Source organism: Pseudopodoces humilis, chromosome 17 (genome assembly GCF_049639895.1).
Source record: "Pseudopodoces humilis isolate 2021_Gansu_Grassland_sample_001 chromosome 17, ASM4963989v1, whole genome shotgun sequence".
NCBI lineage: Eukaryota > Metazoa > Chordata > Aves > Passeriformes > Paridae > Pseudopodoces > Pseudopodoces humilis.
In genome coordinates, this window is record NC_142216.1 from 9063599 (window position 1) to 9082662 (window position 19064).

At 39.6% G+C, this 19064-nt stretch overlaps 1 protein-coding gene across 5 annotated transcripts in view; it reads left to right on the plus strand.

The window, feature by feature from the left end:
- Window positions 1–258: 258 nt before the first annotated feature.
- MACROH2A1 (macroH2A.1 histone) overlaps window positions 259–19064 on the plus strand; it is a 41041-nt gene continuing 22235 nt past the window's right edge. For all 5 annotated transcript variants that reach the window (XM_005523515.3, XM_088063676.1, XM_088063675.1 and 2 more), the window contains exons 1-3: window positions 259–371; window positions 8006–8206; window positions 18842–18948. In XM_005523515.3, the coding sequence (XP_005523572.1) occupies window positions 8035–8206; window positions 18842–18948 (279 nt within the window). In that variant the 5' untranslated portion in view covers window positions 259–371; window positions 8006–8034. The remainder of the gene's footprint in view (window positions 372–8005; window positions 8207–18841; window positions 18949–19064) is intronic.

Here is a 19064-nt window from a genome sequence, read left to right on the forward strand (position 1 = left end):
CCAGCTGCCGCCTGCGGGCCGTGCGGGCGGGAGGAGAGGCAAGAGAGCCCCTGGGAACCTCCGGGATCGCGGCACCGCTGGCCCAGCCGTGAAGGGATCGTGAGGGGATCCGTGAGTGGATTGTGAGTGCATCGTGGGGCAACCATGCGGCGATCGTGAGTGACTGCGATGCTTCGTGCGGGACCGTGAGGCGGCCCCGCCGTGAGGGGCGGGCGGTGGATGTGACGCGCGGCCGCGCGGGGCATTGTGGGAGCTCCAACAGCCCGTCCAGCCGATCCCGGTGGCCCCGCGGGCGGAGCGGAGCGGCAGGAGCGGCAGCGGGGACGGGAGCGGGGCCGCCGCCGGCCGACCGGAGACATCTTTCCCGCGCCGTAAGTCGCCGCCATGGCCCGCCCGCCGCGGTCCGCCCGCCGTGCGAGAAGGAGGGGGCGCGGGGGGCTCTGTCGCGGCGCGGTGACACCCGGCGGCGGTGGGGGGGGCCGGGCCGGCCGGGCGAGCCGTGGGACGGAGGGGTGCCGGTCCCCTCCCGTAAGGGAAGCCAAGGCTCGGTTCAGCTCCTTCTTGCTGTGCCTCGGGTAAAGCCGGGAGATCCATCCGCGCCCCGCGAAATGGTGGCAGCGGGGCTGTATTTCCATGGAATCCGCTATGGAATGACGGTGTGGGGTTGGAAGGAGCCCGGCGGGGGTGCAGGAGCGGCCGGGGCTGTGGAGCCGCGGTCCCCCACGTCCCCGCTGTCCGCGCACGAACGGGCTCGGGCAGTCGTTCCCACTGCGGGTCGTCGAGCAGGGGAGGATAATCGAGGGAGACTGCGAAAAGCACAAGGCAAAAAAAAAACCAGCAGGACGCGTTTTCTGTGTTTCACTTCGGGATGAAGAACCCGTGGTGTAAAAGTTACCTTCCTCGTGTGAATGACTTAATTAAAAAAAGCCAAGTAATGTATGCAGAGCTTTCCGAGAGTAGTAAAAATAAATGTTTGTCTGGAAACGGGGCTCCTTGTTGTTTTAGGACTGTCACTTCTTGTAGAGGCTGCAATATGTCTGCCTGCAGGATTTGAGCAGCCCATACGGACTGTCTGGGTGTGGGTGTTCCTCCAAGGGGACTGCGAGTACTGCAGGGCGCAGGTGAATGCAGGTTCCTGAGGCTCCGCACCGGCTCCAGCACGGGAGCGCTGGCAGCGAGACTCGAGGCTGACGTGTTTGTGCGTGTAGGAGACTTTGAGGGCAGCAGACTGATTTGTGACTTGCGTCTCCCTAAAATCCTTTTGTTTCTTCTGTAATCTTTAAAAGTAAGTTGTAGAAGGCCCATGAAATTGTGTCTGAAGCCAGCGGTTGGAACTGCACTAGCTCCTGTGCAAGCAGGGTGGTATAAAGCTGAGGTTGTTTCATTTGTGGAGATGGGAGGAGACTTGTTGTTGAAATACACTTGGATGAGACTTGTTATTTATCTCTTGACCATGCAAGTGAACAACCATTTTTTCCCCAGGACTGTGTGTGGCTGTCACTTAGCAACAGGTCTGTAGAGAACTTGGAAGATCCACTGCCTCCCCCATTCTCAAGAGTAAAAGAAATAAATGAGTGGAGGAACAATAGTGCAGTTAATAAAAACAGTACCTGTGTTCTCAGGGACAGCTCAGAGTTGAAAGACTTATGTTGGAACAAGACAATTACAGTTGCTTTGAACATTATTTTAATGCAGTTGAGTATGAAAGATTTTGCATCAAGTAGTCCCTAGAAAACTACCCAGTGTTTGGGAGTTTGGGGCTATTTTTTTTTAAGTGTTGTGAAAGAAAGGAATTACATTGTTTACTTAGTAATGGTTGCAGGTTATTTTGCTGCATTATGTTTCGTAACCTTTTGCACTGAAATCTAGGCCTTCTGGGTTTCTAAAGGGTAACTTTGCTGTGTGTGCTGTATACCCTTCTGACTGCCAGTAAAGCCAAATGTTGACTGTAGATTAAGCCATAACTGATCTAAAAACTAGTGACAAGACTAGAATTTGGCTTAATGACAGTAAACGCAGTAAAGTGCTTAAGCACTGCTTATTTTGTAGATCAGCATGAGCAAAAAGAGAAGTCCACCACTGCAAGCTTAGTCTTAAAAGAAATCGGTGTATTTAAATTTGTTCTTAGGAGCTGCCTAGTTCTACCAATACATGGCAATGAGCTTTGATAAAAGATATTCTCTTGATAAGATAGGTGATGTAATCACACTCTGGAAGAATTGTCATGAACCTTTACTGTCAGAGAAGTGCAGAAATAGTTTTGTGCAACTCTGTCAGCTAGCATCAAGGCCTGCTGTCTGTTCCACAGAAAAGGTAGTCCTGCCCCAGCATGATTATAAAGTAGGGATAAAGGAGCAGGGATCTGGAACTGATGCCACAGAAAAGGAGCAGAAAAGAGCCTCCAGATAGATGCTCCATTGGGAGAAGAAATGTTGGCCCTGTGGGTACTGCTGAGCATTAGGTTTTGTCATCTCAAGAGGTAAAATTGGAAAAGAAAAATGCAGCGCTTGTGGAAAGACTGCAGGGCTGGCTTACTTGCTTGGTAGGGAAAGATGCTGTGAACACATAAAGAAGCTATAGTTCCTTATTCAGACCCATTCTAAAGGCAGGATGGTCAGAATTCAGCTCATGGTCCTTGTTCCGGAATAATGCAAGAATCACACCATTCATGACCTCATTGATGGGTCAAGTTCTTGCAATCCCTTCTCTCAGCAGTATAATATCTATTTTAAATTTTGTTCCGCATCTGAATTTTGCCTTGGAAGCATCCATGTGAATTCTTTATTATGTTTTTATTTTCTTACAAAAATGTCAAGGGACAAAGTTGTTTTTAAAATGTTATTTAAAACAGTTTTTCTGCATTGAGTTCACAAATGGTCCAGTAACTTAAGGCCTTCTATAAATTTTTAAGTTTTCTATCTCTAGTATACAAAAACCAATAATGTATAAATAGTTATTTCAGGCCAGTTCTCCCAGCAGTGGTCAGGGAAGACAATTGTATTTACGTTTTCCTGACTATTGGTGGCAGGATGCCCAGCAGAAACTCTTGTTACACTCCCAGCACTGTTCTTAGTGGAGGTTTGCACATTAAGGGGTATTTGTTTTGGTGTTTCAGACCCACTGTGGGAGGGAGGGGCTTCTGCCAGTTGAATACAATTGTGCAACAGTATTTTGTTTAGCACACAGATTTTTGTGAAAACGTTATTTCTCTTTTTCCCATCCTCTACGTTACTGCTGTAGGAATTTTAATTGTCTTAATCTTCAACAGAAAGTACACCTATTGTTCATTCCTAGATGGGGAGTGTTCTCTTGTTTTTCTAAATTAAAATAAATGTATGGTGCTACCACCTCAGATAAGAAGTTAATAGAGATTTGGAACAGCTGTTTTACAATTGGTTTCACTATTCTGTCTGTTTCAGACCTCAAAGAGTTACTGCTTTGATAAGTTTGAGCTAAAGTTTGAAATCACATCAGATCAAATGATAACTGTGATTGTGATGACAAGAGTGATTTGCTCTTTTTAGTGCTGTTGTACCTAGAAACCACAGTCCCTGGCAGAGACACTGTTGTGCCAGGCAAGTATTATTAGAGACCATTCTATACCATTTTATAAATATGCCAGAGTAGCTGCTGATTAACTAAGAACAGAGCAAGTTCATTGTCACAGCAAAGTTAAATGCACCTTTTCAGCAAGAGTTCAGCAAGTGGCTATTATTATGGGACATAAAAAGATTTAAGAGAGAATAGCAGCACTTACACTGTTAATCTTTCGAAACAATGGAAATAAAATAGAATTGCTGTTAATCTCTTGTGAAACCAAAATGAACTTTCCAGCTTAGTCTTTGTACTGAAATAAAAGAAAAATAATTACTACATCTTAATATTTTTCCTATTGTAGTAATGATCTCCTGGATTCCACTACTTACTGATATGATGATGTAGATCTAAATTGAATCATCTCTTTGCTGAGTGCAGTTAATACACCATTGTAAGCCCATGATCAGAACAGTCTCTGTCTGACAGCAGTAAGATTCATAGTAATTTGTTTAGTCATTAAGAAACAGTACCTGAAAACTGTTAATAGCAGACTGCAGTTTGATCAAAGTGTCAAATCAAATGAACTAATGAAGTGCTGGCATTTGGAATTTGGGTATTGCTTTACCAGGATGTTCAGGCTGTACTTTAAGGATTACGTGATGTTAAACCTTTCAGAAAAACAGATGCTTGTGTGCATTTAAGGAAGGTGGTATTTAAAGGTGTGGTTCAGCAGAGTATCTGTCGTTATACAGAAAAATATGTCCAAACAGAGTTACTCCAGCCAATTTCAAAGAGAAGAATGTTAATTATGCTGATTTCATTGCTACACCTTAAGGTTGTTTCTTAGGAAATGTATTTCTGGCTCCCAAAGATGTGACAGTAGAGGAGTCTAGTAGCTTGAATCTTTGCTGTGACCTAATTAATACACCAAAATCAAAAAATCAAATCTTGTTTATACATTTGGAGATCTTAGAAGATAGTGTGAATCTTGCCACAGTCTTTAGAGGGTTTCAAAAGGCTGTGAATCAGGTGCTAAATTCTGTATCTAGGGCAATCTGTCCAAGCACAGCAGAGCCACTGAAAAATACAGTGTTAAATTTGATTTGAAGTCAAAGGTGAACTTAGGTATTTGAATCCTCAGTGATATCCCCTGATTATCACAGTGATAATTTTGTGAACTCTCACATTGAAATAATTTTATTGTCATTGGCTTTGAATCTTTGAAGACTTTACAATATATTTGGTAAAGTTCTCAATAATGCCATTGCAAAGGCAGGACAGAAGAAAGGAAGGAAAGTACTGGTCCATTGACTGTGATTTATTTTAAAATATATTTACTTTTATTATACTGCTCAAATCTTGTCGGAACAATGATGCGTGTGATAAGGTTGCCTTCGGTTGCCTTTCTGATCTGCGGGCTCCCAGTGACTCAGCAAACTGCTCTACTTCATTAGTGTTGGCAGCATTCCAGAGTTTCTGGTGTTACAAGGATAAACCATTTTGGAACACATAAGGCACACGGCTTTCTTTGGTTTTTGATCTGTCGCCATGCTCTTTACATTTCACCTCAATACATTTTCTTGTGTCTTTTGCAAGTGAAATATCTTTCCCTTCTCTTTTTTGGTGGAGAACTAGAAATAGGGAAGAGACATTTGCGGGCCATCCTGCAGCTCAAAGGCAGGACAAACAGGTTCTGCAAAGTAATGATCCTGAATTCACAATTAAGCTCTGAAAAAGGTTTCCATGCCGGGCTCTCACCTTCCAAATTACATGATTAGTAACAGTAAAAGTGGTACTTGAAACTTAATTGAACTTTTCCTCCCTCCACCCCCAACATCGAAACAATCGGAACATCCAGTGATCCCACATAGCATGGAATCCTTGCAATAGGGAGGTCTGTATCACATTTCACCTTTAATACTAAAAGTTTCAGAAGTTCTTGGTTTTTTCATTATGGAGCCCAGTGCACCAGCACCTTTCAGTTTCAGGCCAAGTTTCTCCTCGGAAATAAACTTACAGCTAGAAAGGTCTTTAATGTTCCATATATAAGGGGATCAGGTGAATTGTCAAGATAGGTCCAGGGTATCATAAATATTAATGTGTGTAATGTGACCAAGTACATAAAATAAAGAGAGAAATTACCTGTAGAATTTGCAGAGGTGATTAAATAAGCTTATGAAAGGAAAAAAACCCCACCATTTTATATATGGGTTGGTGTTATTCTGTACTACTCCCTTCTTTGCTAATGCTTTGGTGCAAATGTTAAAGCAGCTGATAGCTAAGATTACACTCTCCCAAAGAAAGGAAACATTAGGAAGTAAGGATTTCCATATTCTCTTCCAGCTGTTCTGATATCACATAAACTCACTAAATTATTAATAAAAGTTTACTGCTTAAGGCTTGCAGGCTTTCCCTAGAAAAATTATGGTTATCATCATTGACCTCTCAGTTACAAACCAAATATATTGCGGGGCAGCACAGATATTTCATATATCCCTTTCCATGGTGTTTGATTCAATGAACCTCTTAACATTTGAGGTTAAACATCCCTAGTACATAAAAATGGATTATGAAATATGAAAAATAATTCCTGGCAGAAGGTCTGTAGACAAGTCAAATCCCCATCCAACCTTCCTGCTAACACAGAGGTAACTAGATGAGAAATACAATTAAATGGATGTTTTTAAAATCACTGGTGAGCTGCATTTGGGTCATTTCTCAAGGCAAGAAAATTGGCTTTTGTCCTCTTCTTCGCAGAATAATGGTTGTTGCAGAACTGAGTCCACAGCAGATGAAAGGAGAAGGAGCCCTTTGGATGGCTTCATCTTCCCAAAGATTCCTATCAGTTTGTGGACATGAGTTTCCTAAATGTGGTTTGACTTCCATCTGATCTCTGAAGATGGGATTATTTTGTTTAGCTTTAAAAAACCGTAAACCCATTGCATTTAATTTACTTAATGTGCCATGCAGGTGTAGATTCTGATAAAGGGAATGTGGAAGTGGAAAGGAAAAGATACTTGTGTTCCTTTAGCTATCCTGACTGGTTTTTTTTGGCAGTTATGTAGCCTGAATCTTACTGACTCACTGAGAATTGAAGGACTGCAGGATGTGTCAGCACAGAGCAGAAATTGCAAAACCTAGCAGTGAGGTTGATTAACCTGTTTTGCCTAATTCTGAGATAGGTCCGTTGTGGATTCAGGCAGGTGGGAAATACAGTTAGGTTCATAGGGGTAAGGAGAGAATTCAGAATGAACAAGTGAGAAAAATAGGGGAAGTAGAGAAATGGTGTGATGGGAAAGCAGAATTAAAGGTGGTTTCATTGTGGAGTGTATAAACACATCAGTGAATTTGCATGTGTTTTAGGTAGGATTTGTGCAGCAAGGGAAGTGGGATGCACATTGTGTGTATCACTGATGCATTCCGCTGGTTTCCCTAGAGCTCAGACGCGAGAGAGGGGAGAGATGGGGAGATGAGCACTGTCTCCTTTCCTCTGAGATAATTTCAAAACCCAGTGAGATGCCTAAACCTTCAAAGACAGCTTGAGAGCCTGTGAACCCTCCACCTCTGGATTTCTCAGTTTCTATTTACAGCCTGAGCAGAAATCAAAGAGAGGACAGAAAATGTTTGACAGCTGTATCAGCAGTAGGTTCCCTCAGCAAGATAAACTGAGATACAGTTGTCAGATATGTTCTGGGTGTTCAGATCACTGTGCTGTTAGGGAAAGGTGGCAGATAGGAGATCATCAGATTCCTGGAGGGAATGTTGAAGGGATATGGTTTTCTATGTGGAGATGGCTCAGTTTTGGTAGATTCAAATCTAAAGGGAGTCATTTCAGATCTTTCTAAAAATAGAACATTTACTGTACAGGAGATGTATTTTGCCATCCACACCGTTGTTCTGTCAATTCTCACACATCTGGAAAATAGAGGTTTTTAAAGGAGGTGAATACACTTTTTCAGAAAGCTTTAGTGCATACAGTTTCTCCTAGTTTGGAACGTAATTATGCATGAACATAATTGCCCTACTACAGCTGTTCAAATGCCCTATCAAAAGGTTTTCATGGAGATCAGGGGGCTGTGTGAGTCTTCTCATAGAAAGCATCTTCTGCTTCAATGCAGAAGTTCTATTTTAAATCTGGTACTTATCACTCTTTGCTCCATTAATGGTACTGGATTTAATCTGTTAAGAATTTCAGGAAAGTAGATTTTTAGGAAATAACTCACATATTTTATGTATCAAATTATGCCAGATTACAATGGGAAGTAAAAATTCTGTAGGAAATTATTTTAGGTTCTTCTTGTGTATACTCTAAAAAGGGAACTTGTCTGTATGTTTTAGACAGTCTAATGCATTGCCTACCCAAAATGCTGATTTGCCTTGGAATTCAGCATGTGCTCTTACAGTATCAGTCCTTATTAATGGCCTTTTATCTTTTGTTCCTTTTATTTTTTTTTCTTCCTAAATACAGAGTGCTGTTTCAGACCTGATAGAGACAAGATGTCCAGCAGGGGAGGAAAGAAGAAGTCGACCAAGACTTCCCGCTCCGCAAAGGCTGGGGTCATATTCCCTGTTGGAAGAATGCTCCGGTACATTAAGAAGGGCCACCCAAAGTACAGAATTGGTGTTGGTGCTCCTGTGTACATGGCTGCGGTACTGGAATATCTAACTGGTAGGTTGTGCTGAATTATGTGAAATAGTAGCAGTAAAAGTTAAACACAAACTGAATTTGCACAGAAAAAAACATAAACAAACTGGAAAAGTTACAGTTGAAGTGCATGTTACGCTGATCACACATCTAAGCCAAAATCAAGGTACCCTCACCCCTGCCCCGGAGCCTTGCCTTGATGACTTTTGTTGAGTCCAGCACAGAATCTGCTTTCACCTCTTGTAAGCACACTCCTTTCAGACCGACAGTCAGGTTTTCCCAGTGCCTTCAGTGTGTGTGGACTGCATTGTTGCAGTCCTCCTTGCTTTGATTTTGTGCCTGATGACTTTGGGTTATAATTGTCTGCTAAACATATACGTTAATTTTAAATAGAGAGCTTCTCTGTTTTTACACAGGGCTGGGACTGCTTACAGCCTTGTTTAAATATTTTTGTTTAATTTACAGATTTCTTTTCAGACTACACGTGCTGTTGGCAATTTGTTTGAATCTGTGTGTACATGCACACCGTTCATCCGCCCTGGATCTGTGAAGCTTATTTGCTTACAGTTGTAGTTCTTGCTCTGTTCCCTTCATCACATCAAAATGAGAATACCTTAAATAACCATCTTATCCTCACCTTCTCGCAGGACAAAAGTATTATTTCTCCTCCATTTAGAAAGAAGCTTCAAAGGAAGAAAATGCTTTTCCCAATGATATAAACAACGAGACATGCAAGTAAAGATCTTTATGTAGCTGTTTTGTTCTCAAACAAAACTTAAGACATTGCAAGTTTACCCCCCCCCCCCAAACAACATTACAAAAGCAGTCTTTTGACAGAAATTCCCAATTGTAATGGCATATGGGCTTTTTGCAATAATGGTTTGCTTAAAATAAAAAAACAAATGGATAAGAAGGTTCAGTCACTTTCAGAAGCCAGGTTGACATCTGAGTATATACCTCTGGTGTAGGGATCTAGCAAAAACCACAAGTGCCAGATAGATGAGTGTTTGGAGCCAGATTCTTGTAGCATGGCTAAGGAAAAGTTTAAATTGGAGTGTTTCTCCATGTTTTTCAATGTTTTCAGCAGTGTTTCTTTTTCCCATGCATCTGCTTGTGTCAGTGTTCTTTACATAGGTTCAAGCGTTTCAATGGACAGGAGATTTTAAGCTGTATTGGTGTGCTGAGCCTCTTAAAGGTACAGGTTTTTCTTTGACTCAAGCACAAATATAAAGTATTGACTTTTCTGGGAGTATTAAAACTGAAGCAAGCTGACCTTACCACAATTTTAGATACATTTTATAATGGCTCTTGACGTTGGAGGACAGAAGATTTCTTCCTATAAAGTTTCTTCTTCCACTAAAGACAAAGATTGGTAATATTACTAAATAATTAATAGAGTGCTTGTTTTCTGTAAGCTATTCATACCAGCAAATATGTATTTTTTCCCCCTTCACTTGTTGACATTCAATTTTCTTTATTTAGGCCTTTTCTTTAAAAGAACACTTTTAAACTTCATAGATGGCCTTAAAAAATTAACATTTCCTTCAGCTAGGTTCCTGCTTACAGCAATAACAACTAAAATAAAAGGCTTCTTAGTGTGAAGGGTGCTTTGAATGCTGTCCTTTAAAGAAACAGAGCAGTACAGGTGAGCTTAAGTCTCTGCTAATGAGCAGCATATGTTACTGGTTAACTGATTTAAAGTGTTGGCTGAGGCAGTGATAGTTCAGGCAGTTAAGATTAAGCTGGGGAAATAAAGGTGTTTCTTTAACTGCTGTGCATTTTGGGAACCTGTCTGAGGACATTACCAGCAACAAGAAAAAAAAACCAAGGAAAGGTAACATACTTTAGGAAAAATTTAAGGTAGGAGGAAAGGATAGCTAAAGGAAAAAGTACTTTCCTTCTTTATCCTTTTAACTATTTGTAGTCAGTTTAACTAGTTTTAGGCGGTTTTGCTGTGGTTTTTCTGTCTCCTCTGAAGGCTAGGCAGGTAATTCTAGTAACCTTTATCTCAGGGTTTTCTTTCATTCCTGCACATAGATGCCTCTAAAAAGCACAGATAGTCCTTTCTATCCAGAGTTAGTTCTGGTTTTATCATAGAATGATTTGGGTTGGAAGGGACCTTGAACTTCATCTTGTTCTAATCTGCCATTAGTGGACATGTGTAGCTCCCATTAGACCAGGCTGCTCCAAACCACATCCAGTCTGGTGGCCTTGAAGCATCTTAGCCATTTCTAGAGATGGGGCAGCCACAGCTTCTCTGGGCAACTGTGCCAGTGCCCCAGCACACCCACAGGGAAGAATTTCTTCCTAATATCTAATCTAAATCTATCCTGTTTCAGTTTGAAGCAATTCCCCCTTGTAGTCCCGTCGCTACAAGTCCTTCCCTTTCCAGCTTTCTTGTAGACCCCTTACTGTTTCATTCTGGTGGGCTTTTTTTCCTTTCTCTAAGTTTTTCACACTATAGTATAATTTTTTAGCCTTTAGTGCTCAGTATGATTTCTGAACTTGAGGTCATTCATCTTTTTTAGTATAATTCAGAAACTGCCCCTTGAAATGGAATGCTTTGAGATTTTTGGTTTGTGTTCTTTTTACCTCTTGGCAGTTATTACTTCACAAAACTAGAGAAATCCTGACTTCTCTCCAGGAGATTTTTTAAAGATCCTCATGTTAGCACATGGTCTGAGACGAAATCAAAGCATTTCAACCATTTCAAAGTAAAACCAGGAACGTGACATAATAGAAAGGAGACCATGTGAACTGGCATGCTAATAAATTGGCTAAATCAGAAAGCAATCCTGTGCATCCAGGAAGGAGAAGTATAAAATATCAAAAGCAGTCGCAGGAAAGAGAAATTTAGAAACAGAAACGGGAGGGGAATGACAGAGACATGACCTAATAGAAAGAACCTACTAAAGTTTAAAAACTGGTTCATCAGCGTGCAGAAGATGGAACCAACTTTAATCCTTTAGAAGGTGCTAAATTTTGCTGACCTTTGCTGAGGTTTAACTTCCATGTAAATCTGAAATTAGCCCATAATGTGCTCAGATCTGGGACTTTTTTGTTCAGTTTGAGATTTGAACTTCTGAAATGCTTCTATCTGGACTTAAAGTTCTGTTCTGGATTCATCTGGAGTTATGACTTACCCACTTTGTACTTTGAAAGTAGCTTATTTTTATCAGGTATGTATGACTCCTCATCAGAAAGTAAGAGTACACATTCTATGATTTCTCATGTCCATAGATTTCAGTATACTTCACATTTAAACAAGTTGCACAGTGAATATCTCCTTTTCTTACTTATTCACTAAAGGTTCTTGTTACCTAGAAGTAACATTAGAAAATAATTCTCTCATCAAGCCCCTCCTTGGCCCCAGCCATGTAAACACTAACATGGGTGTCTGTCATACTGTGTAGTCCTGCAAACTTCCATGGATCTGAGTTACAAAAGCTTATTCAATACAAAATTACTGACCTGATTACAGTCCTAGTAAAAGTCCAGTATTCTCCAAGCTGCACAGGTCAGGTTTGATGACAAACCATAAGAGCCAACTAGAGTGTTTTCTTGTAGTGCATCCTACTATGTCAGCATAGTTCAGAGGGGTAAATATGCAACATTGTGACATGTGTCATAATGCTACAATGTACAAAATGCTGGATGGGGCTGGTTCAGTTTTTATGGTGCTGTCAATGAATATTTCCTCCCTTGAAAATGTTAAGTTTTTTGCTATGTTTCAGTTATATTTTAATATCTTGAGATCTAACATGAAATATTTCTTATTCTAGTAAGTAAAGGGTTTTTTTTGTTTATTTGGTAAAGTTGCAACAGAGTAATGACTTTGTCTATATATTGCTGCTCAATTTAATACTGGTATCAGCCTTTATTTGGAAGAATGGAGTGCAAGAGAAATGCAAAACAAAAATGTGGCTGATTTTGCTACAGTTTTTTCCTACCATACCTTTGTCTTAAATGGAACTCCTTGTTGAGAAGAATGAAAGAATCTATAAAGCCTAAGTCTTTTCCCTTCATTCTTGGAATGACAGTTGTAGCTCAACTGGGTAGAAGCAGAAAGACATCCTGACTCTACAGCGTGCTTACCAAGCAGTTTCTTTCCTTACATATTCTCAACTTGTAGAAGTTCTTGCATCAAGTATTCTAAGCATGATTTTTTTTTCCACCTTTTTTCCTTCAGGATTATTTAGAATGCATTCAGATAATGCTTTGTCTTTAGTTTTCAGTATTTTTCCAGAGTATATTTTCCCCAGAATTACCTTTAGAAATGAAATTCCATGCAGATTCTTTGGCACCATCAGATGAAATGCTCCATCCTCAATATAAAACTCACTGGAGAAAAATAAATTTAGGGGATATATAATGAAATACAATATTTCTAAACCAAACAGGAGGTACTTTTCTCCCAAATTGCAAAAATGTCTGTGGTATAACAAGCCTTGTTAGTGCAAGATGTTAGAGATACTAAAAATGATGCTAAACCTTTCTGAATGGCTTCAGAAAATTAGACACAGCCATAGAATTAAAATATGCTGGGGAACTAAACAAAAAGACAGTATTTCTAACTTGGGGAACCACTCAGCTGCACATGGCTGGAATCAGAGGGAATGTTCTGGAAAAGGAGCATTTTAAGTTTGCTCGTTCCTTTAATGCTCCAGCCCGCCTTCCCTTGGGTACTGGCTGAGGACTGGAGGTCAGGCTGGATGTCAGCTTTGCTCCAAGGAAGTTGCAGCGAGTCCTGTTGATTTCTTTAATGTTTAGAAATGCAGAATTAAAGACTAAGCCAGGATCAGGTCTCAGGATATGAGTAGTCTCCTGTATTCTTTAACAGGCAGACCAAAGCATACATGGAATCAGTTAGATTGGAAAAGCCCTCCAAGATCATCAAGTCCAACTGTTAACCTGGCACTGCCAAGTCCAGCACTAAACCATGTCCCCAAGTGCCACACGCTGCACTTGATCAGGTAACGTCTGGCAGCAGTTACTTTAATCATGTTTGACTGCACTCTTAAAACATATGTAAGCTGTTAAGAGGAAGAGCAAAGTGTACTGCCAGGTAGAGGAAGCTCCACTGAAAAAGAATAAAGGCTGATTTGAGTTAGATCAGGTTTCTTGTGAAGAAGAGCTATGCTGTCTCTTTAAATTAGTGCTCAGGGTGTGGCCACTGTAATAAATAACATCTGAGTTGAAATTCAGGTTTCCCTGAAAACTGAGCTCTCGTATCTTTTACAGGTCAATAATAAACAAGAAATTTAAAAAAAAAAAAAAGAAAAAAAGGAAGTTAAATAACATTGTGTCTCTTACAAAAAAATAATGGATGGTGTTAAAGCAGAGAAAAAAGCTGAAGAGACGTGTAAATCAGATCAGAAGGCTGTAAGTGTAAGTGGCTTTTGTGGCCTGAATTTTTGTTTTATGTAAACAGTAGTGTCATCTACCTCACAGAAATACAAAACTTAAAATAACTTAGCAAAGTTAACAGTTTTTTCCTTTAAGGGGCCTAGTTTTGATACAGCTCAGACACTCAGGACTGATAGGATTGGGGTTTTTATCACATCCTAAAAGAATGATTGCCCTGCTGAGAGTTAAGGTTTCATCAAGGCTTGTTCAAAGCAGTAAAGTTTCTTGAACTGATTTTCACTGCATCAGATTTCCATGACCAAGGCTGAGAACTCTTTTATTAGAATGCATAAGAGGGAAAGTGTTGTTAAATGATTCTACCTTCACACTTGCAACTGTAGATTCCAGGGGGATTGGGTGGAATACATGGAGGGAAGAATGCAGGAAACTCTTAACAGCCTTGCTTGATTTGGATTGATTGGGTTAAAACCCTCCGGAATCATGTAAAATGAATCTCAAGTCAATAAAATGCTGATGAGAAAGATGATTAATTTGAAGTACAATAAGCAGATTCCTTGTCATGTACTTGGCTTTGTAGCAAATACATATTTTTCTCAGTGGAATTGTATCAACATTCATTTTTCTTTTTATTTCTGGACATTGTTTTCAATTTTCTTTTGAGGAGTGGCTACACAATTTTTTTAGAAACCCCTGACTTGTTCCTGTTGGAATTTTCATGTTCAGAAATTGGCCTTGTGTCAGCACATCACCTGTTAGTTGTTAAGAGTTTAATTTTCAAAGATATGATTTCATCTCCCTGAAGACAAGGTGGACAAAGAGATTCAATGCAACAGCTATGATTTAGTTTGAGATGTAAACCAAAAAAAAAAAAAGAGAAAATAAAACATTTTGGGATGAAGTCAGACCAGTTGAATTGACTATTTACATTGAGAAAGTATTACAGCCTGGAATGCATGATAAGCTAAAGGCTTTGTCATTTAGGCTTGAGAAGAGTTTTAGTCAGTAATGAGCAGTAATATTTTGTTTGAAAAATGAGCAATAAATGAACTAGAGTACTCCCCAGGAGTGGGAGTAAAATGCATTTGCTTTTGTAGCATCCAGGTCTGCAGTTTCTACTGTGCCTGCTTTGTTCTGGCTTATTAGTAATTAGTTTCATTTTAACCATGTGTTGTGTTCTGTTCCAGAATTTGCAAGTGTTGTGAAATACCAATGTTAACAATACTGAGGGCAGAGAGCAGCCCCCTGTGAAACAGGGAAATGCAAGTAGTGAAATTGGGAACTTACTATGATGTCTAAGAGATGACTAGAGTCTCAGAAAGCAGGATGAGGAAAACTGAAATCTGAATTCTGAATACTTCATTCAGGATGAGGTTTCTGTGGAGGCTTTTGACACTTTTTGGTTGTGTTTGAATAGGAAATGTCTTGAGAACAGCTTTTCCTGTGGTCTTATCTCAAGCTTAAATATGAAAATGCACAACCGGTCTGTTTTTCTCCTTTAAAAATATTTAACAGAACTTTTAAAAACCTCAGCTGAAGAAAAGCAGTTTTGGTCCAAGTGCTAAGAACAGGCTTAGACCAGTTTTCACTACCCCTATCCCAGTTCTAACTATTTCAAGTTTTTCAAGTGACCTAAATGAGAACTGCCTTGGAGATAAATTTTAAGGAAAATTTCTTAACTTTCAGCATTTCCCACTCAACACTTCTACTTTAATAATGACTGAAAAGAAGAAAAATATTAGTTATAACTATGTATTTTAAATCAAATTGATATGTTCATGGTATAATCAGATTTCTAAGGCATCCATGCCTTTTTTGCTATTAAACAGCTTTCCATATATGGCTATATCGTATGCTGACATTGCATTCCTAATTAATTTTCTTTTCTTAATTATACAGCTCTCATGCCTTTTTCTGTTTTGTTTTATATCTGTACGTAAAGAATATGTGTTGCTTTGCATTTTTGTTTGAAATTTTTCAAAAGCACAGAAAAAGTAATTTGTGCAAAAAATGAGTTTCTCTTCATATTAAGCTGATTTCAGTATGTAGTAGTTGAAGGATACCTTCCAAACTATATAACATTGAAAAACTTCAAGCTTTTCATCATTTTTTTTTTTTTAAAATAGAATTTTTCATGTTCTTTAGTTCTGTAAAGTGAGTCTTGTAGTTGCCTGCTGCCTGAGTGGTGGTGATGTAATTATTCTCTAGGGGGGAAATGCCTTGAGTAAATATGTGAAACTAATGGAATAGACATTATGCAACTTCCATCCTTTTTGTGAGGCCTCATTTTCGTAAAACATTTTTGTTTTGTCTTTGGCTGGATAAATACAAGCTGAGTGAAACCTGATGTCATGGAAGCTCTTAACACTTTCTTTTGCCTCAACTATTCTAAGCAAAGTTTTTTCTCTTGACCCTTAGTTGCTAGAGTTGATTTTCGAATATCTGGTTTTTCCTACTGTGGGAAGATTACTTTTAATGAAACAGAACTCCTCAATGACTCAAACCTTTGAACCTGGTAGAATGACACTTCCAAAGATGGGTTGGTCTGAGAATTCAAGTCCAGTCTCAATTTTGAATTGTTTTTCCCACCTATTCCTTTTTCCAGGTAAATACACAGTTACTCTTATGAAAATTTAAACAGCTCCCTTACACAGAGATCTAGATTTTCTTCTAATTTAAAAATGTTTTAAAAAATGGGTTTTAAATCTTCAGAATTAAAGCTGCACAAAACAGATGTGAAAGTAGTGCTGTCTGCAAGAAAAATCCAGGCAAGTAGTCTGAATCCTGTCTGCATCCAGAAAGTCTTCATTTCCAGTATATCTAAGTGCTCTGATCTGTTGGATTTGGATTAGGTTTGTCTCTTGTCAGTTCTAAATCAAAAAACTGTTGCCTATGTTGGCTTCAGCTTGAATACCTCCTAATCCTCTGTTTTTAAATAGGAGAGTCCCCTCTGACCAGACTTGTGTACATAGCTGAGTTTGGCAGTTCTCGGTGCTGTGGGTCTCCCTGCATGTACAAGCAATGCTTGATTATTGTTGGAGTGCTGAGAAGGCCAGAAGAGAAATTCCACCCTCCATGGCCTCCTCCTCTCTCCCTCTCCCCAAGCTCCTTTTGTGGTCCTCAACACCAGTGCAAAGCGTTCTCTTCCTGAAGAGGAAGTGGGGTACCTCAACTTCCCTAAAGGACCATTAGAAAACTGCTATTTCAAAATGAGTTTCCTGTCCAAGGAAGAGGGCTTAGCGCTTACAAGAACAGTTCTCCACTGTACAAGGCAGACATTTTCGTTTTATGAGGAACAAATAAAACATTCCTCTGTGCTTTACAGGCATAACACTTTCTTAGAGTCTTTAGTTCCAGAATGACCTGTCTGCATAGCTGTGCTGATCAGTCACAGAGAGTAACACGGCCTGACTGTTCAGCAGGGCCTGCTGCCGGAAGGCAGCAGAGGTGGGGGAGCAGAGGCAAACCAAAAAGCAGCAAAGCCTTCCCTTGCTTTTCAGCTGGGATTAAGTCTGAGATACAAACAGTTGCATTCCTGGTGTGAGGAGGTGGAGATGGTGGCATTACTCAGTGACAGAGCCTTGCTGAGGTCAGTGGGGATGCCTGGGGTGTACCCAGGATTTCACCGTGTCTGCTGGGAGGTGATGCAGGGCTGTGCCACCACAGGCTGCAGGCGGCTAAACCTCACATGTCTGAGCCGGGCTGTGCAAGAAGTATGTGGAAAGGATTATGCCAACTTAATTTATTTCTTTGGAGGTGTGGAAAGCATGGGCAGGTTGACCTTACCCTGCTAATCCTGCTTTAAAAATAAGTTAAAGCAATTGTTGTCAGCATGAAATGTTGAGTTACTTTGGGAGTTTAGACTTGATATTCTGCTATATTAATATTCATACTATAATAAAGTTGTGTGCTTTGAAGAACACACAAATGGTGAAAACACACAAAAATCCTCAATGAACTTTAACTGTAGAATATCCAGAAGCAGCTGAAAGTTTTCCAGTAAGTATCATAGCTTACTTGTTAAGGGACTTAGGATGAAAAATAATTGGAGTCATGTTAAATTCAGTCTAATGAGAACCTGTGCTGTGCTGTATAGTATTACTGAAGATTTACTTTGTCCTATGGTAAAAGCATGTGGTCACATGAACTTTGATTTTAGGCTTTTTTTGTTTCCAGGTTAATGCCTTAATTCAGTTCTCTTTGACTCTAAAGCAAGCAGTTCTTAAATGTGAAATCAAGCTCATATATTATTGTAGTACTGCATTTTAATATTAGTGTATAATAGATGTAAAAAAAGACATTTCCTTTTTTTTTCTTTCCCCTCTTTTTCTCCAAACATTATCAGATATGCAAAAGGAAATCTACCAAATGCAATAGTGAAACACAGATTGTGGAGAGAGATATGAAAAGTTAGGTGTAATGGAGATAGCAGTAGCACATAATTGCAAAGTCTGATAAACATGTTGTCATTTTTTTTAATTGTTCCCCAGTTGTTTATTGTAATTAATTACATCCTTGCCTAAGGCTTGTTGAGCTGGAGATAGATCAGTTAGCAGATAATGCTCTAGCCTTTCTCTTCAAAGATCCTTGCAAGGGGAGCAAGTCCATCTTTTCTAATTCAGTAAAAGCCATTATATGCATAGCTGTTAAATACTTTGTCAGCGCTGGAAATATCTTCTAAGGATATAATTTATGAGGAGCAAACAAACATGATTTATCAATTACTTTCTCTGCTTAAGAACTTCTTCTCAGAGAAAAAAATCTTTGAATGAGTATAGCAGCAGAATTTGTATTTTTAGTGTCCTAACTTGGATGTGTGCTTGCATGGTTCTCTTAAGCTAAAAATGAGTCATGGAGAATAGTGTCTTTTCCAGTAATAAAAAAGTAGGATTGATGCAAGCCAGAACTCACATTTTGACAGGTTTGAGAAAAAGACCTATAGAATTAGTGTATCTACTATACTTTGTCCTCTGATAGGAGAGGGATCCTAAGAGATGAGCACACAGTAGCTTTGAGAAGAGCACTGAATAGTGAAGAATCTAGGGAAACTGCTTCAAAAGAATAAAAAGAAGAATTCCAGCTTAAAGCACAGAACTTAAGCGTGCATCTGTTATTCAGTGATTAGACATATAAAAACAAAATGATAGTTTTAGAGTTAGATGTCTATTGAGCATATCTACTGCAGTTAGGAGTAACATGATGTAATTCCCATACCTTTTTACATGGATGCTAAATAACACATTGACTTTTCTTAATGACCATATTGTAATTAAAAGGAGCTTACTTTTTCCCCAGCGGAAATTCTGGAATTGGCTGGAAATGCAGCAAGGGACAACAAGAAGGGTCGAGTCACTCCTAGACACATCCTGTTGGCTGTAGCAAACGATGAAGAATTAAATCAGGTAAGAAAAACCTCTGCCATGTGAAGGCCAGGATTTCCTTTAGGGGTTCTTAAATTGTCTTTCCATGTAGCTGACTTGTAACTCAAGACCTGTGCTTATTGAGTAGCACACCAGGA